The sequence below is a fragment of the Podarcis liolepis genome (assembly GCF_965112155.1).
Source record: "Podarcis liolepis genome assembly, chromosome: 15".
NCBI lineage: Eukaryota > Metazoa > Chordata > Lepidosauria > Squamata > Lacertidae > Podarcis > Podarcis liolepis.
Window position 1 is genome coordinate 15,495,677 of NC_139566.1, and position 20,992 is coordinate 15,516,668.

A 20,992-nucleotide genomic window follows, 5' to 3' on the forward strand; every position below is an offset into this window, starting at 1 on the left:
GCACTCACTATGAGGCAACATCATGCAAATAAATCAGGATGAATGCTGAATAAACAGGTAGTATGGAAACACTTGGAGCACTCCTGATTTTTCATGCTACCCTCCTGACCCACAACTGATTTATGTTAAAACATTCCCCAACATAGGCACAACATAGGCAACAAATACACAAATTATGGCATGTTCTAATATGGAGAAACAGGGAAATATTTGGTGCAGGATTCTTTAAAACAGGAGTGGGGAACCTTTTCACACCAGAGGGCCACAGACCCTTTTGGACAAGCCTCTGAGGGCCACATGGTGCTGGTGGGCAGGGCCAGAGGGAAAAGTGGGCAGAGCAACAAATGGAAATTTTACAGTACACTAGGGTAGTTTCTGTACTGTCAATCCTTGGTCCAGCCAAGCAAGAAGCATTAAAAGGAGTTCAGAGATGCATTCTAGACAGGTAGAAACAGGTAGGGAGCGATGTTGCCTAGAGAAAGTTTCAAGGTCCAGGTCGAGAGAACTAGAGGGCCACATTCAGATCCCAGACCTGAGGCTCTGCTCCCCTTCTTCAAAAAGGGCAGGAATTAAACAGCAGTAGACAGTGTCAGAAATCCTTTGGTGGTATGTGCATGAGCGGTGGACCCCTGCTGGCGTGTGGGCCCCAGCAAATACCTGACACTGAGGTGCACATGACACTGCCTTCCATACCAGGTTTGTGTTTGACAGGTTTGAATGACAGCTACTCTGCAGGGAGGCAAGTGGGAAGGGCTTCTTCATCCCTGCTCCTTTTTAGCACATCAAACCTGGGCCCTTCCAAATGCAACTACAAGCCATCTGTCTAGCCCAGTACTGCCTGCTCTGACTGGCAGCAGCGCTTCCATAGTTTTTCAAAGGCAGGGGCATCTTTCCTAGCTAGTCCCATTCACTGAAGATTATAAGAGGACTGTATCTGCAACCTTATGCATGCCCCCCCCAAAGGTCTATTCCCACTGAGCTCTGGTCTCCATCGTCATCTGAGACATACCCATAGCAGCGGCCTTAACCCAAACTGCAGTGTCCCTTTGACCAGATCCAAAGAGCAATTCACGGATGTGACGAAGCCATGGCGCTATGAGCAGATGGGAGCCAGGCGCAGCGCTGAAGCATCAGGGACATAGGGACATAGGAAACTGCCACACACTGAGCCAAGCCATTGGTCCATCTAACTCAGTATGGTCTACACCAACTGGCAGCAGCTCTCCAGGGTTTCAGGCAAGGAGTCTGTCCCAATCCTATCTGGAGATGCCTTTGGGGATTGAATCTGGGACCGTCTGCATGCATAGCAGGTGCCCACACACTGGGCTATGGACCTGCCCTTAAAAATAAAGCAAGATTCCAGTCCTCATAGTTCAGAACGAAGGGCCAGAGCATGCTTTGTACCAGGGGTTGCCAACATCTTGGAGGCCTGTGGATTGTGGGACCAGGCATAGGTTGCAACCTGCTGTATTGGCTACAACAGAACACTTCTTCAAAGCCTAATTTCGAGCAAGGGGGACCTTGTGGGTGTCAAGAAAGGCCTCTCTGGGCACTAAGTTGCCCATGGGTACTCGGTGATGCCTGCCTTAGACCAAGTCAGATCGTGAGTCCATCTTCCTTAGTATTGCCTACACTGACTGGCAGCAAGCTGTCCAGGGTTTCTGGCAGGGAGTCTCTCCTAGCCCTGCTTGGAGATGTCATCAGGGATTGAATCAAAGATCTAAACGCAAATCAGCTCCTCTGCCCCTGTGGGATGGCCCTTCACCTCATCCTAATTGGGTAGCTGTCCAAGCCCACAGCCCAGAAGGGGGCCCAGCGCCAGCCTCCAGTGCCCCCCCCCTGCTGCCCACATGCTTTTCAGCTGCCTGAGCCTGTGGTGGGAACAGTGAAAAAAGAGCAAAGAGAAGTGCAGCCTCTGCTTCCTTTGCACGTTCTTTTTGGGTGAATATTGGCAGGGGCAAACTTTGGTAATATGGCACCCTGAGCAAGGACAAAATTTGGTGCCCCTCCACCCTAAATATTTCTTATTTTCACAATAATTCCTTTTGATACAGGGTTTTTTTAATCTTCTAAGTAGGTGCCCACATAAATATAGGTATATTATTATTATTATTATTATTATTATTATTATTATTATTATTATGTGCCTCTTTGGCTCAGCATCCAGGGCAGGGGAACTGCCTGCTCTGCCCTAAATCCAGCTGGGATTGGTGCCAGGGGCAAGTGAATGCACCATGGTGACTATGGCATGAAGAGGGGCATCTTCCTCACCCCCAGCCTATTATACCTATTAGGAAGACTTAAAAGCACTTGGAGAGAATAGGAATGCGTCACATTAAGGAGTCATTGTGGCAGGGAGTTCCATAGGTCCTGAAGTATTAAAACAATGAAAGAATTGCAAATATCTAAACTTGTATTTATAAAAAAATGGGACTGGGAGAACCATTTTCCTACAAGAAGTAGCAGCAGGGTGACCTGTTTCCCTAGAGGTTTCGGGAAGGGGGGGGGAAGAGGGCTCACTGAGGGGCTTCTTGCCCAACAACATCCCCACCGCACCCCCAAAAAATCTGTGAACTGGCATTGCCTGGGATATCCTTACATACGGTGGAAGTTTCGCAGCCCTTGGCAGGGAACCAAAATGATGCTTTCATTGAACCACACTCGTAGAGCACCCGCCTCCAAGAGCCGGACCTTGTTCTCAGATGTTGCTGTTTATTTTCCATCTCACCCTCCCCTCCCCTCCGCCAGCCCCCCGCCCTCCCCAGCTCAGTCGAGCGGCCCCTGGAAGATGAGGCGGACAAACCCCTGCTGGCCCGTCAGCCAGGTGCCACAGAAGGGGCAGGCTGCGTGGAAGGCGTGGGTGCCGTGGGGCAGGGGTATCTGCGCCCAGTACTGCACAGTCTTGGCCGAGCAAACATGGCCGCAGGGGCAGAAGGCATGGGTGGGGCGCCCGGCGTCCAGGTACAGCCCCGCCTCGCAGCCCAGCCAGAGAGGCACGTAGGGCCCTGAGCGGCGGCACATGGGGCACTCACGCTCCAGCCCCCCTTTCTCCTTGCGGAAGCCCCAGTTGTGGAAGCCGTGGACGTGGCCACAGTTGACGTAGACCCAGGGCTGCTTCTTCTCCACCACGCCCCGCTGCGCCAGGCTGGGGAACGCCAGCGTGCTGAAGCCCACCGGGCACTGGGGGCGGGCGGCGTTGATCTCCTGGCGCAGGGCCTCCAGCTGCTGCAGGGTTGGGGTGCGCAGGAGTCCCTCCGAGGTCCGCCACAGCAGGGTGGCCCCGCACAGGTCAATGAGCGAGCCATCCTGGAGCACGTTTGACTCAGACTCCACCTGGCCGTGGGGGGAGAGAGAGAGATGTCAGAAGAGGCACTGAGGTCCAGCTCCGAGGGCCTTCACTGCGAGAAGTGAAGTTACAGGGAACTAGGCAGAGGGCCTTCTTGGTAGTGGCACCCGCCCTGTGGAATGCCCTCCCACCAGATGTCAGAGAAAAACAACTATCTGACTTTAAGAAGACATCTGAAAGCAACCCTGTTTAGGGAAGTTTTTGAAGTTTGATCTTTTATTGTGTTTTTAGTTTCCTGTTGGGAGCCGCCCAGAGTGGCTGGGGAAACCCAGCCAGATGGGCAGGGTATAAATAATAAATTATAATAATATTATTATTATTATTTGCGATGGAAGGGGATGCACAGAAGATAAAAGCATACCCTCCAACATTTCTCCGATGAAAATAGGGACGTCCTAAGGAACAGTGGGACATTCCTGGATCAAATCAGAAACCAGGATGGCTTCTGTAAATCCGGGACTGTCCCTGGAAAAGAGGGGCACTTGGAGGGTCTGTGAAAGGCGCAGTATGAGGGGCAGGGTAGAGAGGCTCTCCCGGGGTGGGAGGCTGGGGGAAGAGGGTGAAGCTCCCAGATGAGAGCTGGGAGACTTTACTCTTCTATGTGTGGAATAAGGGTTAAGATATAATTGTGCTACAGAGCCTTGTATTTATTTTCTCTTTCTCTTCTCTTTCTTCTTCCTTAGTTTCTCCCTTTGCTTATTCTTGCTTCTTTCCTTTTTATCTTATTTAGATTAGTTTGACTTTTCAGAGGGGCCCTGAAGCAACTTTAGTCTACATTGCTTTAAAAAATTGGGTCTAGTAGACCCAATTTCATCATTTGATGATGCATCCTGCACATATGTAACATTTCCCTAATTTTCACCCCCCATAACTCAAAAACTATGTCATATTTTTTTTTATTCACACCAGCGACTTTGACATGTGAGATAATTCACTACAACAATTTTAATCAAAATCTGAGATATAGGAGTTAAATATTTCACAAAATTGTGGCAATCTGTCATGGAACAACCCCACTGTAGATGATAACAGCAGTTTGCTGGACCTCGTTGCTGGTTGTGAAGGGGCCCCCATAACAGCTCAAGCGTCAGGGCCCCCAAAATGTAGGTCTGCCGCTGTTTCCTACCCCTTCCCGAAGATACCAAGGAATGAAGCTGGGACCTTCTGTGTGCAGAGCAGATGTTCTGACCCTGAGCTATGGCCCTTCCCCTTAAAAAATAATGAATAGATCCAGTCCTCAAGGTTCTGAATAAAGGACTGATTTAAATAGGAGAATAGGGAGCTGCTTTTGGGGTTTCAGACAGGGTGTCTCCCCATCCTTCCTGGAGATGCCAGGGATTGAACTTGGGGCCAGCAGGTGCTCTGCCACTGAGCCACAGGTCCTCAGTAGGTCTTGCAGGGTGCCTTGCCTGGGCTTCCTCTCCCCACGTACCAGCTTTCCCCGCTGCTGCGCTGAGCGACTGTCCCGCAAGGCATACACATTCCCGCACACGGAGATCTCGCGCCATACACCCGGCGTGGAGTCCTCGCTGAAGCCACCGTTGGGGTGCATCACCAGCACCCCGTTTGTCGTCAGCCCGTCCATCAGTCCGTCAGGAGTCCTCCACTTGGCTGCCCTCTCCTGCCAATGAACCCAGAGACTGGCATCACAGCACCGCTTGGGCAGGGGGGATGTGGGGGCAAGACTTTTCTTAGGGGCCTTTGAACGTGGAAACAGGATTGCCCTGCAGAGTCCTAACCAATTCCAGCCAGGCTTATTCAAAGCACAGTCTCTCTCATCAACAATCCCCTGCCTCCCGCCGGTTGCAGTCTGTTTCCTGGCCCAATTCAAAGCACTGGTTTCACCTCTTCCCACACATACCTACCCATGACTGGCAATCGTTATCATAGAATCCTAGAAATGTAGAGTTGGAAGGGACCCTGAGGTTCATCTCATCCAACTCCCTGCAATGCAGGACTATGTAGCTGCCCCATACGGTGATCAAACCTGCAACCTTGGCATTCTCAACACCACGCTCTAACCGACTGAGCTATCATGCCCCCTCAAGGGAGCTCCGCCCGGCATTGACACCATATTCCTTCCCAGCTCCAGGCTAAAATGTGTTTGTTCGCCCAGCCATTTTAGATTAAGGTTATTTTTGTCTGGTTGAATGCTTTTATTTCTCTTCACTTGACGGTGTATTTGGTTGTGCTTTGGAACGCATTTGCCCTTGGAAATTATTTGTTTAGGCCGCATTCCCAACCGTGTCTACTCGGAGGCTGTCCTACTGAACTGAATGAGCCTTGCTTATTCACTGCAGGGGTGGGGAACCATTTTAAGCGGGCGGGCCGCGCTCACTCGTGGGCAGCCTGCCAGCCGTCACATGCCAGGGGAGGGCAGAGCAAGAGACAAAAGTGGTCAGAGAAACAGATGTAAATCTTTACCTTTGTACGGTAGGCTACATTCCAGACACACACACACAACCAGAAGTTTCTGCAACCTCTTCATCCAGGCAAGAAAGAGGCATGACTACAGTTCAAGGAAAGTGAGAGGTGTGGTCAGGGAAGGGGATGTTGCCTCAGGAAGGTCCCAAGGACCAAAGAAAGAGATCTGGAGGGCCAGAGGCATGAGCGATCCCTACACTGAGGATCTGGAAGCAGCTCACATCAATAAAGACAGAGAGACATAAGGGTGTGTGGGGAGAGAGGCTACATCAGACTTAAAAACTAAAAAGATGACGCACAAGGAAAGGAGAGGAGAAGGAAAAGGCAGAGAAAGATCACTTTCTCAAGGCCAGAAAAAAAGTGGACGACTAAGAGGGCATTTATATCCAGCTCAGGCCAGACAGGTCTCTTTGAATATCATTTAGAAATCCATTTTTGGGGACGAATGGTGGTCTAACGCCATTAGAGGCCCTTCTCTGTGTGCCCCCTCACAGGCTGCAATAAGGTAGGAGGCCTCAAGGGGAAATGGCAAGCAGATGCACTGCAGGGAGTTGCTTACAGAGCAACTGCCTCCTGCTGGCTGGTGCAAGTTATGTGACAGGCAGAAATGGCACCGATTAGGATGTCCCCGTCCACCATCATGTTGTGGGAAACTGCACCAAAGTGAGTATTTGCGTATCACACAGGTGTGCTGTCCTCCTTTGGAAGCCAAAGACTTTTCCATTCCACCACACGTACGCAAAGACACACACAGTCGTGCTGGTGACTCACTCACTCCAAGGAAAATGTTGCGGGAGGCATCAAAGCCAGCAGCGTAAATGCGTGCTGTGTACGGAGGGTTCCTCTCGCAGATGACACGGCAGGCAAAGCGAGAGATGGTGCTCTGAGCCGACTGACCATCGATGGCTGAGTTGGCCCCTGGGGTCGTGTCCGTCACCACAAAATCAATCATGCTCTCTGTGGAGCGGCCAATCTGGGAAGAAAGGAGGCAGAGAGAGTTCAGAAAGGCAGAAAAAGGGCGCTGGTGTTTGCTTCGCGAACACATCCATCGTTCACTTGTGATTTTGCCGTCTCGGTTTCAGGAAGATAGCATTTTCTCCTGTCAAAAAATCCTGAAATATCACAAATGGGTGCAGAGAAGTCAGGAAGGCCTTACATTGATGAGAGGGACCCTTATTAATGTCCCATCTCCAGAAGATGTTTTGTCAGTGTGCATCAGGAACGTGGAACCTGTGGCTCTCCAGATGTTCGTGGACACCAACTCCCAGCATGGCCAACAGTGAGGGATGCTGGGAGTTGGAGTCCAACATCCATTGGAGAGTCACAGGTCCCCCTCATCCTTGGTCTAGGTAACCATCGGATATCTGTATTAATTTCCTTGCGCTCTCAATAATAGCTTTGGTTCACATCTGTTCATGAAGTAACTAGCCAGCACAGGAACAAAACATCCTGGCCACACCTGAGGCCTGAAGAAATGCATTTCCAAATGAGTTGAAAACTATTTCAGTGCTATTGTCATGACTCCAGAATCCAGCAGTGATCCAGCCACAGAGGGAGGCTGCGGAGGCGCCAGCGAGGGGAGCTGGACACACCTCAGGGCTCTGATTCAGCTGCTGGAGACTGCTGGGCCTCAGACGGGGGCCTCCAGAAGGACTTCCTGTACCACCAGAGGCCAGAGTCAGGACTCACATTGGTGCCATCGCCTAAGCACTGCCGCCTTCTTCCTAGCATCCTGCGCAAGATCAGAACACAACAGGTATTTCAGCTAAATGACAAAGGGAAAAGTGGTGCCAAGGCTGCCACCATCTCTGGAATCTCCAGAGCCTCACTGAAGCAGATATTAAAACAACAATCTGATGCAATAGCCACAGGGCATGAAATCATAGCCATCATCGGTGGTAGGCACCGCTGGGCACCTGCCAAGCAAGGCTCACGCAGGTTTTCAGCAGGAAGTTATGGGACATGTGTTGCTTGGAAATTACTCAGTACATCCACTCTGAAACATCTGCAGGTTCAAACAGTATTGAAAGTGTCATTGCGTATAACCATCATGAGTTCAAATCATCATAGATGCACAATAAAAAGTATATGTGGCACAAAAAAACCTCATACATCAGACATCTGCTGAAGGCAAAGGCACCTAGTCACCCAAAGAGAATGGCATTCCTGTTTCTGCTGCCAGGGTCATAGGTACCTGGAACATGTCGGTCTCGCAGTCATGAGTATACTCAACGATCACAGAGTGGCTTCGGGAAAGTGTGTATGAGATGCTGTGCTGGCCTTTGTTACTCAGTGCCTGTTGGGCAGAAGAAATAAAATAAACAGCTGTGGGACCCATCTAAAGCTCCTCTCCAGAGCTAAACTCATCACCTCAATCCCAGCACCGAGCCTCTGAGATTCCCTGTTCCCTTTCTAATGATACATGGACTAGATTCAGTGCCTGATCAAAGAGCAAGAGGCTTGTATCCCATTCCTAAAGCCCAGCTGCACAGAGGAAGACAGGAAGGTGCCTTATACTGAGTCAGATCATTTATCTAACTGGATTGTTATCGTTCACACTGACTGGCAGAACCTGTCCAGGGTTTCAAACGGGGTCATTCCCCAGCCCTACCTGACGATGTCAGGGATTGAACCAGGGACCTTCTGCATACAAAGCAGATGCTCTGCCACTGAGCTCCAGCCCTGCCTCTAAAAAGAAAGTAAGATTCCAGTCCTCATGAATCCGAATAAAGAACTGATTTAAATAGAGACAATAAGAAGCTTCTTTATAACCAAGTCAGGTCACTGGTCCATCTAAGCCAATTTGTCTATAATGACCAGCAGCAGCTCTCTGGGGTTTCAGATGAGAGTCAAGACAGCTTTGTCTCTATTTCCTTATTGTAGGGTTGTCATATTCCCAAAAGTGAAAAGTTGTTGAGCCATACGTCTGGGTTTCCCCGGACATTTTGCTGATTCGGCAAACATCTGCATGGACGCCATTTTGACAGACTGATTCCTGGACGTATGGCAGCCCTACGTATGGGGACAGAAATGCACTTTACACATGCTTAGAGTCATAAATCTTTTCCAGGATAGGAAAAAAAAATAGCAGGGAGCTGCCCTATTACAAATAAGACCCTTGGTCCATCTATCTTGGCCATGCCCACAATGATTGACAGTGGCTCTCCAGAGCCTTCCTAGTCCTACTTGGAGGATGTCAGAGACTGAATCTGAGACTTTCAGCATGCCAGGCATGTGCTCTATCACCACACTATGGTCCTTGCACAAAATGGCCCCCCATTGAAGCCCAGAGTGGTCTGATGAGCAGAAGAGTATTCCTGGTGGCTAGGAAGGGGCTTTGGACTCACCTTGGATACAAGCGGTGTTGAGATGTGGTGGATGACATCTGGTTTAACCCCATTGGGTTTCGGCCTCTTGAACAGGGCCAATCGGCTGCGGCGGCGGCCCTTGTCACCATTGGGCAAGGAGCCATTGTACCTGTGTTGGGAGAGGCCAATGGATCTGTTTGTTTGTCTGTACTTGGTACAGAGTAAAATAGAGCATCACATCAATTCAACTTGATGAGAGTTCAGGATTTCAAATATCTAGTGTTCTTTAAAATATATCTATTTTTGAGGCCCACCTTTGTGAAAAGGCTGCTTTCAAGTCTAGTGGACAAACACAACCGCAGGCACTTCCAGATGATCTGTTTACTGAGCATTCATACTGATTCACTTGCAGGGAGACTGGACTTCTTGTCTTAGCTATTTGATGAGCATTCATTGTTATTTTTTTCCATAGAGATTAGATGAAGTTGCATCAGAGCAAGGGTTATCCCACCCTTTCTCATGTTTTCCCATCATTTTCCTATTGGCAAAAGGTTTGATCTTCTGGGGAAGTGATTGTGTTGTGCAAGACTTCCCATCGTTCCACGACCTGAATTTGCCCATATGTGATCGAATCCCACATGAATATAGCAACAGTTTGGAAGTGTCAAGTATTAATCTGCACACCCACTCCCCCCCCTCCATTTCTTTTTGCAGCCTGTGTCTTGTTAAAAATCCTAAATTCACTTCCCAAGCAGTCTCTGCAACATAGAGAGATATCTTGAACCCCTGATTCATAAAGAACAGGCCCTGGTGAAGGGTTGTTGGCTGGCGTTTTGGGTGTTTGAGAAATGCCCTTTTGTTGTTTGCAAAGCTTTGCAAATGCCTCCACTGTCAGAGGCAGTATAGTTTTGGGTGCCCATTGTGGGGAGACAGCTCTTATACTCAGATCTGACTTTTGGGTTTCGCAAAGGCCACTGTGAGTATAGGATGATGGACTATGAAGGGCCTTTGGCCTGATCCAGCCGTCAGGCTCTTCTTACGTTCCTAAGCCAGCAAAACCATTATCTTTACGGGGTCTCCAATGAGTTGCAATTGGCTTGGTTAGATGCTTGCTTTGCAGGCCTGGTTATAACAGGGTCTCTGAACCCCTTCTAAAAGAGACATGATTGGGGTTCAAGCCTGCCTGGGAGACAAATTATCTGATCTGAAGGTCATCACCCACTAACCTTGGAAGTACATGGCTATTTTTACTCAGTGGTGAGAGAAACGTACTCTGGACATGCTCAGGCTTCCTGCTCATCAGCTTCTTTTTATTTCATGTTCCAGAGCTGAGCACTAAAAAAATGTGTCCAGGTCTGCATGGGGGACTGCTGGCAGAAAGGGTTCCCTTCACTTACCCCAACACGATCAGCTCCCCGTACTTCACTGGCTCCTTGGTCAACAGGATACTGTCCCCTGGAGAGGGATAAATGCGGCTGCTTTTGGGGCAAGCTCGCCGGAGATCTAGTGACTGGGAGCTCACTGCTTCAGGGCTTCCTTCTAACACCATCCTGTAAGCACAGAGAAGGCAGGTCAATGATTCTTCAACATCAACTTTGTTGGACTGGTCATGTTGTTCGGATGCCTGATTATCATCTCCCAAAGCAACTACTCTATTCCGAACTTAAAAATGGAAAGTGTAATGCTGGTGGTCAACAAAAGACTCTCTAAAGGGAAATCTAAAAAAAAGTAGTTTAAACACCAACAATTGGGAAACACCGGCTTGCGAGCGCTTCAATTGGACATCAGCCTTTACCAAAGGTGTCATGGAATTTGAAGACGCTCAAACTCAGGACAGAAGGGAGAAATGCTCGTTTGGCAAACCCACACAGTGATCAACTCCCGCCTGGAAACCTATGTCCCCACTGTGGAAGGATGTGTGGATCCAGAATTGGCCTTCACAGTCACTTACGGACTCACTGTTAAGACCGTTTTCATGGAAGACAATCTTACTCAGCTACGAGTAATCGCCAAAGAAGAAGAATGCCACACATTTAAAGCACTCTCATTTCACTGGATGGCTTCCCGAAGAATCCCGGGAACTGTAATTTGTTCAAGGGTGCTGGGGGTTGTAGCTCTGTGAGGGGGTCTCCTAAGAAGTTTCAGAACCCTTAACAAACTACTGTTCCCATGATTCTTTGGGGTGGGGAGCCATGATTGTCAAAGTGTTGTGAGAGTGCTTCTTCTCACTTCAGCCGTACGAATATGGTTGTTAAGAATAATTTTTTAAAAATCATTTACGAGTCGCTTGCTATGAAACATATCGAGGCAGTTTAACAATGAAACATTAACAATATAGATAGATTTCACAACTAGAATAAGTTCACGTATAAAAACAATGCCAAATTCAATGCAGTTGCAGACTGGGATTTTAAAAAAATCTCCACTTAAAAGACAAGTTGGAAAAAGGAAGGTCTTCCATAGGCCCCCAAAAGACAACAGAGAAGTCCCTGTCTGATATGTAATGGGAGGAAGGAGGAGGAGTAATAAAAAGCACAATCAATGCACTTGCATGATCCTTATCAGAGAACAAAAGGAAAGATCCATTGCAACCCTGTTGTACCTCATGTTAGTCCTACATAGATTCATTTAAAATAGTGGATATTATTTTGACTTAGGTCCATTCAGGTCTATGGGTCTACTCTGAATATTATTTAGCTAGAGACAACCCAGTGCATGCCTGGTTGTGCCTGAAGGCCCATCTGGCTTGAGGGGAGGAAGTACTGAAGGAAGTAGTTTGAGGGCCTGCCACCCTCCAGCTCCCATAGCAGCCCCTCTCCCTCCCCCCCAAATGTCACCACAGGAGCTTCTGCAGAAGAAACTTGCCCTAAGGGGAGGGGAGAAAAAGCAGTAGCAGTTTTTTCTAAGCAACCAAGTTGTCTTTTCCATTCTATTGCAATTTCTTCTTTAAAAAATAAATAAATGCTTCTAGTTGTAATAATCTTACGTAAAAGATTTGTGAGATCTGCTCAAAACGTTGTATGTAAATATTGTAAGTAAAATAAAATACTCAGAAGTAAATCCCATGGAGTTCAAGGGGCCTTACTCTGTGGTAAATGTGTTTAGGACTTCAGCTTCATTTATAGTAGGAGGGCATGGATTATAGCCTCCCTCCTGTAGGGACTCTACACATGCTCAGATGCCCATTAGGACCACATCCCATATTCATACTGCATCTCGCCCTTGCATTGTCATAGCAACGCCCGCTTGACGGCTCCCCATCAGTTGCGGTGGGTGGCACTCCCTGACCTCTATGGTTTTGGGCCCGGTGTTCAAAGGAGCCATATGGTAAACACCTCTAGCATCTCCAAGTTTCTAAGGTGACAGTCCTGACCCTTAGCAGCAGCAACCCCCCCCCCAAGTTGCCATGGTGATAGCCCTAAACTACCTCCGCACTGTTACCACAGCAGCATTTCAGATATTTTATGCCTCCCTGTTGCCATGGCAACACTCTCGGCTCCATCCTGGTCCCTGCTGCTGGAGGAACCCACTTGTGGTTCATTGAAATCCTGTAGCTGCCTCCTTCCCGCACCCCCGATCCTGTTGATTCCTTGCTTGTGGGGCTAGTTCACACATGCACACACATAATGCCCCAACACACACACACACACACACACACACACACACACACACACGGAAATACATGCCTACACAAAAATGGGTCTTCTTTAACAACCACCACAACAAACCAAACAAATTTGAGCTGGGCCTCACCTAGGCCTTGCAGTGTGGAATGGCTTGCATCCCACTAAGGCCTCATCTCCACAATACAGCTGAAGCATCATCATACTGCTTTAAACAAAGAATTCTGGGAACTGTAGTTCATTAAGAGTTGTTAGCAAGCCCGCTATTCCCCTTACAGAACTATATTTCACAGAATGGTTTAGCAACAAATACTTCCCCAAGAACTCTGAAAACCGTAGCTCCTTGTGGAGGATAGGGATCCAACTCTTAGCACCCTTAAGAAACTACAGTTCCCAGGATTCTTTGGGGGGAAAGCCTTGGCTGTCAAAGGGGGTATGTATAGCACAGGTGCCCCCCCGAGTCCTACGCAGAGTAGACCCGCTGGAATTACTTGGGCTAGCTGTGTCCATTAATCTTAATGGGTCTGCAGGTCTAACGGGATAAAATCCAATATTCTTTTTAATACCAGGATGTAGCACAGATATATAAACTGGAGGGTATGTCTTAAGTGCGTCTCCGCATATTTTTCATTAAAACAAGTTTTAGTTAACGATTTAAGTACTGTACTGCAAAGAAATGCATTAATATCTCATTGTATGAAGGTAATTGGTTTACTTATTTAGTGTCCAACCTGCATGTTGCCAACCACCCAATACAGTATATAAATTATAGTTAAGGGGTGAAGATGGCCTTAGTCTTATCTGTTTAGATACAGAGATGTTAAGTCAGACATTCTAACCAATTTGTAAACTGCCATGGGTGCAATCTCTTAATCAAACTCCCCACAAACAGACATGGTCTCAAAAACATTACTCAGATACATCCAGGAAGGTAGTACCAGCTTTGATTCTGGAACTCAGGCAAGACTGTAAATAATTACATTTTGCACAAACGTCCATCACGTGATACCCTGTAGAACTAAAAAAGAATAAACCCAGAATCCAGCAATATCCACTGCTCAGAAGGTTACACAAATAATCTGAATTATGAGATTATACACTGATTCCCGCCCCCACCCCCCAGCCATTTTTTCCACCCTCTCTAGGCTAGGAAACAGCATTTCTGGAGGCTGTAAGAGGTGGAGGTGCTAAGCCTCTATAGAGAACTGTATTGTCAATAACTATGGAGCCAAGGACTCTGGGTGTGTAGAGCAGAGTGTGAGGGGGAGAATTAAATCTTGAAGAACGGTTGTGTGTCAGGATCCCTGGGGCAAATTCAGAGACACAGAGGAAACTTAGTGGGACAGGGTTTCCAGAGATGCCTGGCCAGTGAACATTTTTGAAAAGCTCTTTGTATGCGCAAAACTGAAGGGCAAACAGAAATTAAAAAGAACTCAAGAGGATTTGTAGATCAAGGAATGTAGAGATTTATGCATCTTGAGGTTAAACAGGATGGGTGTGTGACTAAAGCCCTCAAAGGGGAAGTCTCTGTGAACCTTTGCATGTGCAGGGTCTCTTTCTACTGAACCTGTCCACCTCTCAGATTAAGGGCCAAGAGTTCCAAGTCACACATGCATCTTCTGGAAAGCTTTGAGACATAGGGTTTTCTCCCCCCTTAAGCACAGAAAGGGGAGGTTTTCTGCTTAAGGGGGGGAGGGTCTGCTACGCCAGGATATTCTAGAGCAGTGGTTCTGGTAAGAGTGGGTATGTAGATGAAAATCTGTAGGATCTAAGCTGTGCATTGGGAGAATGGATCAAGTTCTTCCTGTTTAGAGGGGCATAGCTGTTGTTGTGTTGTTGGTTTTTTTTTTAAATACTTAGAAAGATTTATAAACCACTTACTCAAATAGGCCTCTAAACAGGATACATAATAAAACTGTAGATAAAAACACAGGTAAAATTAAAAAAAAACTATTAAAAAGAATATATATATATATATATATATATATATAATAATTATCATTAAAACTTGGGGGGGGGGGAATCAGTGCAACAAATATAGGGAACTAATGTCCAATGGAGTTGTGCACAAACACGGGGGCTCTCAGGGTTTCTAAGGGACTGGAAAGGGGTTTAATGTCAAATGTGGTGAGTGAGAAAGGAGAGGGCCGCATCCTGCTTTATTGGGAAGTTAGGAAGGTTGCATTTTAAGAGATGATGTACATAACTTGAAGGGGGTGGACATGTGTTTAATATGTTTAGGAGAAGTAGAAAGAGTTGGGATGTCCATGATGGTACCCCAGTATACCTGCCCCCACTAAGGAGCAGGCTGTAGCTCAGTGGTAGAGCAACTGCTTTGCTTGCCAAGGTCCCATATTCAATCCCTGGCATCTCCAGGTAGGGCTGGAGATATCTGAAATCCTGGAAAGCCCCTGCCAGTCAGTGTCTGCAATACTGACCATCTAGCTCAGTATAAGACAGCTTCTGGTGTTCCCTGGAAACAGCAAGAGTGCTGGGAGAGTGTATAGGGTGCTGTGTGACTGTGTAGGAGAGGGGAGAATCCTGATTTATTGGGGTACCATGGGGATGCATTTGCAGAAAGAATTCACAAGGGAAAGGATCCAGAGGCTGTTTGACAGGATATTATCGATAGTGCTAGAGAAGCAGGGAAAAGGGCCTGATTTTGCTACTCAAGAGTTGCCTGATAGCCTCTGCCTTTGGACAGAGGGATCTGGACTAGGGACTGAAGTTGTTGGAAATATATATTGTGGGGGTGGCTGTCTCTTTCACCCATGAAAACCAGATATTGAACATGCATTCTTGGGGATGCAAGGTAGGTGGGCAGTGCCAGGCATAGTGAAATAAGGAAGGACCACGGAAAAATGGGACACATTTTGCAAAGGGACAGTGGCCCTTTGCACTCACACACACAAATGTGTGTGTATTGTGTGTGTGTGTGTGTGTGTGTGTGTGTGTCCATCCCATGCAATGCTGGTTAGCAAAAGGAAAACACAGACAAATGTGTACGCATCTTAACGAAGATGCTGGTTTGGGGGTAGAGAACAGGAATCAGAGGACACCCAAACAGATTTGGGACAGGAAGGTAAAGAATTCAGGAACACCTGGGCATACTGAATTAGGGGACATGGGAATCAAAGGACACCCATAAGAGGCAGCCCAAGAGATCTGAGGAGGGAGTGTGTGTGTGTGTGTGTGTTTATATTAGGGTTAGGAATTAATAGGGGCCCAGACAGATGGTGCTGCTGAGGGAGGTTAAGAATAACAGGGTGCATATTAACAAAAGAAAACCAGACAAGTGCCAGGGCTTAAATATGTTATATAAAGACGAGACCTTTTTAACAGACACTATTAAGAGACATCTAACCAGATTTGAGAGGGATGGAGCTAGGCAATGAATTAGGGGACATAAAAATTCAGGGTCACCATATCAAATTGGGGGTGGGTGGGTTAGGAATTAGGGGGGGCATGAGAATCGAAAGGCAGCCGAGCCGATCTGCGGATGAGCCTAGGAATGATGGGGATGGGGGGGGGCTGCAGACAGACAGAAAGCGAAGAACTGCAGAAAGTAAAAGTGGGGTGGGGGAGATCTGTGGGAGGCATCCCTCCCTCCCTCCTTTCCCCTCCTCCCTGCCCTCCCCCCGCCGCTCCTCTCCCCCATGCAACACCACCCCCTCCCCGCAGCCTCCTCTCCCTCCCTCCCCCCCACCCCAACCCGCCAGCCACCACCGTCAGGGTTGGGGGTCTCTCCGGCTCACCCCTCTGCGCGTCCCCCCCGCTCCCCTGCGGCGGGTCCTTGCTCAGCAACCACCGCCTGCGCAGGATGGATAGCCCTGCATTGCCGAAGGAGGAAGAAGAAGAAGGAGGGAGGAGGAGGGAGGAGGAGGCGGCGGCTCTGCTTTGGCGGCGGCGGCTGCTCCGGCGCCGGGCGGGATCACAGGCTCAGCTCTCGCGTCCCCGGCACCCCGCCGCACACACCGCAAGTCTGCAACGCACACAACGCCGCTCCCCCCCCCCCCGCAACCCTTTGCAAGGACCAGAGAGGGGGATCCTCCTCCCCAAGCCCTCTCGTCTCTCCCTTTTCCCCACCCAGGGGCAGCCCTTGCCTCGCGCCCCCGCCTCTCCCTGCAACCTGCCCACCAGCTGCATCACAAAAGCAAAGCGGGTGTGTGGACGGGAGGGGGGAGCGTTTGTTTATTGCTTTGCAGGTGTGCAAAGAGGCTAGAAGAGAGGGTGCCATCGTGGGTGTGTTGGGGGCGGCGGCGGCGGGGGGGGGGGTGCCGAGAGGGGTGCAAGAGCCGAGGGTCCCTCGCTCGGAGAAGGGGAGAGGAGAGGGAAGTGCAACAGATAGTTACGGAATCGGAATGCATTATTGTGTTTTCCGATTGCAAACCGCTGTGTGATTCTCGGATGAAGGGCAGCATAGAAATAAATAAATAAATAAATAAATAATAATAATAATAATAATAATAATAATAATAATAATAATAATAATAATAATAATAATATAGGGGAAGTCTCCTTTCGATGGAAATCAAGGCAAGAGCACCAGCAGCAGAGCCCAAACTAGAAAATGTTGTGCTTTAAAAGGATTGCAATGCAGTACAGGCTAACAATAAACATATAGTATAACTTTATTAATAGCAATGCTAATTTTGTTGTTTTGCTTCCTTTGGTTAGGAAAGTAGGAAAGTGTCTTAAACTGAGTCAGGCCCACTGGCCCATCTAGCTCAGAAATGTCTGCACTGGCTAGCAGTGGCTTTCCGGGGTTCAGGCAGCCACTACCTGGTGATATCAGGACTGGAACCCGGGACCTTCTGCATGCAAGGGTCTTGTTCTGCCCCTGATCTACAGCCATTTCCCCAAAAGAGAGGCACGGGCGGAATGTGCTAGGATATTAGTAGCTGCAGTGGCTTCCAGTCTGTTTCCAGGTCCTATTTAAAGCAGGAAAACAGGAGCAGAGATAAGAAGCTGCCTGACAGCGAGTCAGGATATTGGTTCAGCTAGCTCAGTGCAATCTATGTTGACTGGCAACGGTTCCAGAGGGGTTTTGTTTGAGGGATATTTCTATGCTAAGGTTGAACCTGCCCTCAGCTAGACCTCACCTGCCTGTCTTTTTGACTTACAGCCAGTCCAGTGAGTGGCATTTGCTCCCTCCCCCTTGGCCTCAGTGTTGCCTTGGGAGAAGGGCACTGGGAGGAGACAGAAATTGGGTGGCCCAGCCTGCCATTGGCTCTGGCGCCACCTGCTGTTAGGCTCCTTTTCTTCCGCCCTACCAGTCCCAGGGGGCCCCAGCCCCCCCTGCAGCTTGGGCAAGGCACCCTTGGTGGGCCCACTGTTCCTCCTCCTCCAAGACATCGCTTCCTGCTCACTTCTGTTTCTGGGCCCAATCCATCCAGCCGGAGAACAGAAGGCAGCTGCTGCTGTCTTGTCTCTCTTGGGCAGAAAGGGCATAGCTCAGTGGTTAGAGCATCTTTTTCCCATGCAGAAGGTTCTAGGTTCAATCGTTGGCATCTTTAGGTAGGGCTGGGGGAGGCTTCCTCTCTGAAACTCTGGAGAGTAGCTGCCAGTCAGTGTCAACATTACTACATGAGATGGCCTTTTGGTCTGGCTAGGTATAAGGCAGTTTCCTCTGTTCCTTGTGCAGGTCCTTCTTAAAACTCTGCAAGATCCAGAGGTAACATGTACATTTGAAGTCCCCCCCCTCCCAGCACTACATATCAGTGTGATCCTCTGCCTGAAAAAGCAACCCTAAATATGCATATGATCCTCTCTATTTGCCAGCGGAAGCAGTATGTTAAGATTCCATCTCTTTAAAAAGTATACGCACAGTGTGCTGCTACAATACACCTCGTAATTATGGCTTGTGTCACATGCAGATTTGTGCCTTCTTTAGCAGGTGGAGTGGACCGCCCAAAAATAAGCTATACATGGAATGAAATGTGTGACAGACAAGATGAGCCCAGGAGAAGCTTCTCCTGTAATTGTACTTCCATACTAGAAAATGCTTAACCTGTTGAATGTCTGCCTGCTGCACAGTTGTTAAAGGTACAAGAACCCCGCTTTCCTTCAATGCCCAATCCTAAACCAAAGTCTAGGTGCCATTCCTGTGCCCACGTACTGTGGGGATGTTAAGGAAGGTAGGAGAAGATACATTGTTTTGATATTATCCCTTCTCACTCACGCTAGTGAGTAAACAGCAGAGCACATTCCCTTTGCAGCTTATTGGAAGCAAGCTGATGATTTGTTAAAATCCTTTAATTAAACAATCCTGTCTGACTTGTCGAGTCTGGATTGTTCCTGGTCAGTTTCCCCTTTATTTCCCTCTTAAAATAATAATAGCACAACACAGTCTTCTTTAAAAGTAAGAATAGTGTTTTACTCACATTCAGTTCACAGCAGTAATTTGAAGGCAGGATTTATCTTGCGGTTAAAATGAAAAGAAGTCTGAGCTACATTTCAGACTTTCTGCTTCTGGGCTCCATCCTATGTGAAGCTTGAGCCATGCGCTGGCTAAAAGCCAGGACAGCAAGAATCCAAGAGTAAGGGAGTAAGAGTCCAAGAGAGAAATGGGGGTTGCGTGGCCAGCCCTTTTATGTGGTCAGCTAGGGTCACGCCCATCTACCTGGTCACACACAGGGGGAGGAAGTTCCAGAGCAGGTATGGTAGGAAGTCCTCCCTGTCTGGAGCCACATCCCCGTGTGTCCATTCTAGGCAACAGGAAAATGTTATACTTGACTGCTCTAGTAATACATCCCACATAACCCTTCTCAGGCAATGCAACTGAAATATACTCAGAGTCGCAAAGTGATTTCATGCTTTTTATTCAGCTCATAGTGGTGAGGAGGAATGGAAGTCCCCTCAAAGTATCTGCTTTATATACATTATTTACACAATGGGCTGGATGTGATTGGCTAATTCCGGACTTCTCCTGTAGGCCAATCAGGTTGTGGATTCATTTCTATCTGGAGCTGGATTGGGTGGCTCCTGCTGACCAATCATACTGCTGCATTGTTCTAGGACCAATCAAACTGCTGCATTCTGAATCCTATTGTTCTAGGACCAATCAGACTGCTGCAGTTTGGATCCTATTCAATTCAGTACATAACAGCAACATACATTTATATACATAAATTTTATTCAACAACCCAGAGTCCCAGCTTGACACGAAGGTTCTGGAAACTCTCCTTTGGTAGGGGCTTTGTCAGGAAGCCCGCAGTCATCTCCTTGGTATGGCAATAAGACAGTTCCACAAGTCCCTCGTGGATGGCCTCACACACATACTTCACCTCAATGCGCTTTGTCCTTGCCTGGAATTTCTCGCTCTGGGACAGCTTTAGGCAACTCCATTGGACTAACAGGCCCCTTTCTCACCACCCCAAAGTCTGAGCCAGGCCATCTCTCTGCACACTTCTGTGGCCGCAATGTATTCAGACTCTGTGGAAGATAAAGCTATACAACTCTGTTTATAACTGCCCCATGAAATGGGACCGTTTCCAAACATAAATACATATCCACCTGTGGATTTATAATCAGTTGTACATCGCAGTCCAATCTGCATTCGTAAAACCAGTCATTCTAGGATTACTAACAGCTGGTAATCTTAATTTAGTTTATTGCACCCATGAGTACCAAACCACCCTTTTCACACCCACCCAGTCATATTCAGTGGGAGCATTTACTTTTCTGCTTAGAATTCCCACTGCACTGGCTAAATTACTTACTTATTTATGAAAGATGACCAAAGTCCAACCCTGTTCTATGTAAATGTTAAATACTAGTCATTCTGTGCTGAGCTCCCACATAATATATAGATTTTAATAAATTTTCTCTCTCTTTTTGGAGGGGGTAGATTTCAGAGATTTCAATTAGCCATTTCCTCCTATCACAATTTTGGATGTGTCTCACACAACATCAGGAGTATGAAATTCACTATAATTGTTCTGAAGGCATTCGGTAATAACTGGAGATATATTTACAGTTAAGTCTGAGGTTCTGGAGTAATCTTGGATTTATTTTCCAAGTAAAGTCTTACAGGCTTTGCAAAGCAGAACATAAGAGTTATGGGGCTATGGTCAGAGATGATAATATTAGTAATCAAGGCCAATTTAACAGAGGGAATAAATTCAAATGAAATCAAAATATGAACTATTCTGGAATAAGCGAAAAAGCTTTTTGAAAAGTAAGTGTAATTGTGTTTATTAGGTATAAAGGACTCGGCAAGGATCAAAGTTCATTTATTTATTAGTTGAGAAAAACTGGTGTTAATTTATTAGGGTTTATGAATGTCCTAT

General features: G+C 47.6%; 1 protein-coding gene across 5 annotated transcripts; it reads right to left on the reverse strand.

Annotated features, from left to right (window-relative positions):
- Window positions 1-2,397: 2,397 nt before the first annotated feature.
- On the reverse strand, window positions 2,398-19,506 carry PELI3 (pellino E3 ubiquitin protein ligase family member 3). Of its 5 annotated transcripts, none has more exons than XM_083477966.1 (7): window positions 19,085-19,506; window positions 10,476-10,628; window positions 9,118-9,247; window positions 7,965-8,066; window positions 6,546-6,743; window positions 4,779-4,967; window positions 2,398-3,333 (listed from the first exon to the last, which is right to left on the reverse strand). In XM_083477966.1, coding segments are annotated over exons 1-7 (1,341 nt in total). In that variant the 5' UTR covers window positions 19,087-19,506; the 3' UTR covers window positions 2,398-2,766. The 5 variants fall into 5 exon arrangements, with proteins under 5 accessions (XP_083334092.1, XP_083334091.1, XP_083334093.1 ...); XM_083477965.1 differs by lacking the exon at window positions 19,085-19,506 and adding an exon at window positions 17,484-17,579; XM_083477967.1 differs by lacking the exon at window positions 19,085-19,506 and adding an exon at window positions 16,457-16,784.
- Between the last annotated feature and the right edge of the window lie 1,486 nt (window positions 19,507-20,992).

What these genes read in the sequence shown, in the direction of transcription:
- PELI3 (XM_083477964.1), bottom strand. Translation starts at nt 12,905, where the DNA reads ATGATGATGCTTCAGCTGTATTGTGGAGATGAGGCCTTAGTGGGATGC. An exon ending in TTCCACACTGCAAGGCCTAG is followed by an intron (nt 10,629 to 12,831) that starts GTGAGGCCCAGC and finishes CTGTGCTTACAG; the next exon opens with GATGGTGTTAGAAGGAAGCC. An exon ending in CGCAGCAGCGGGGAAAGCTG is followed by an intron (nt 3,334 to 4,778) that starts GTACGTGGGGAG and finishes CCCCACGGCCAG; the next exon opens with GTGGAGTCTGAGTCAAACGT.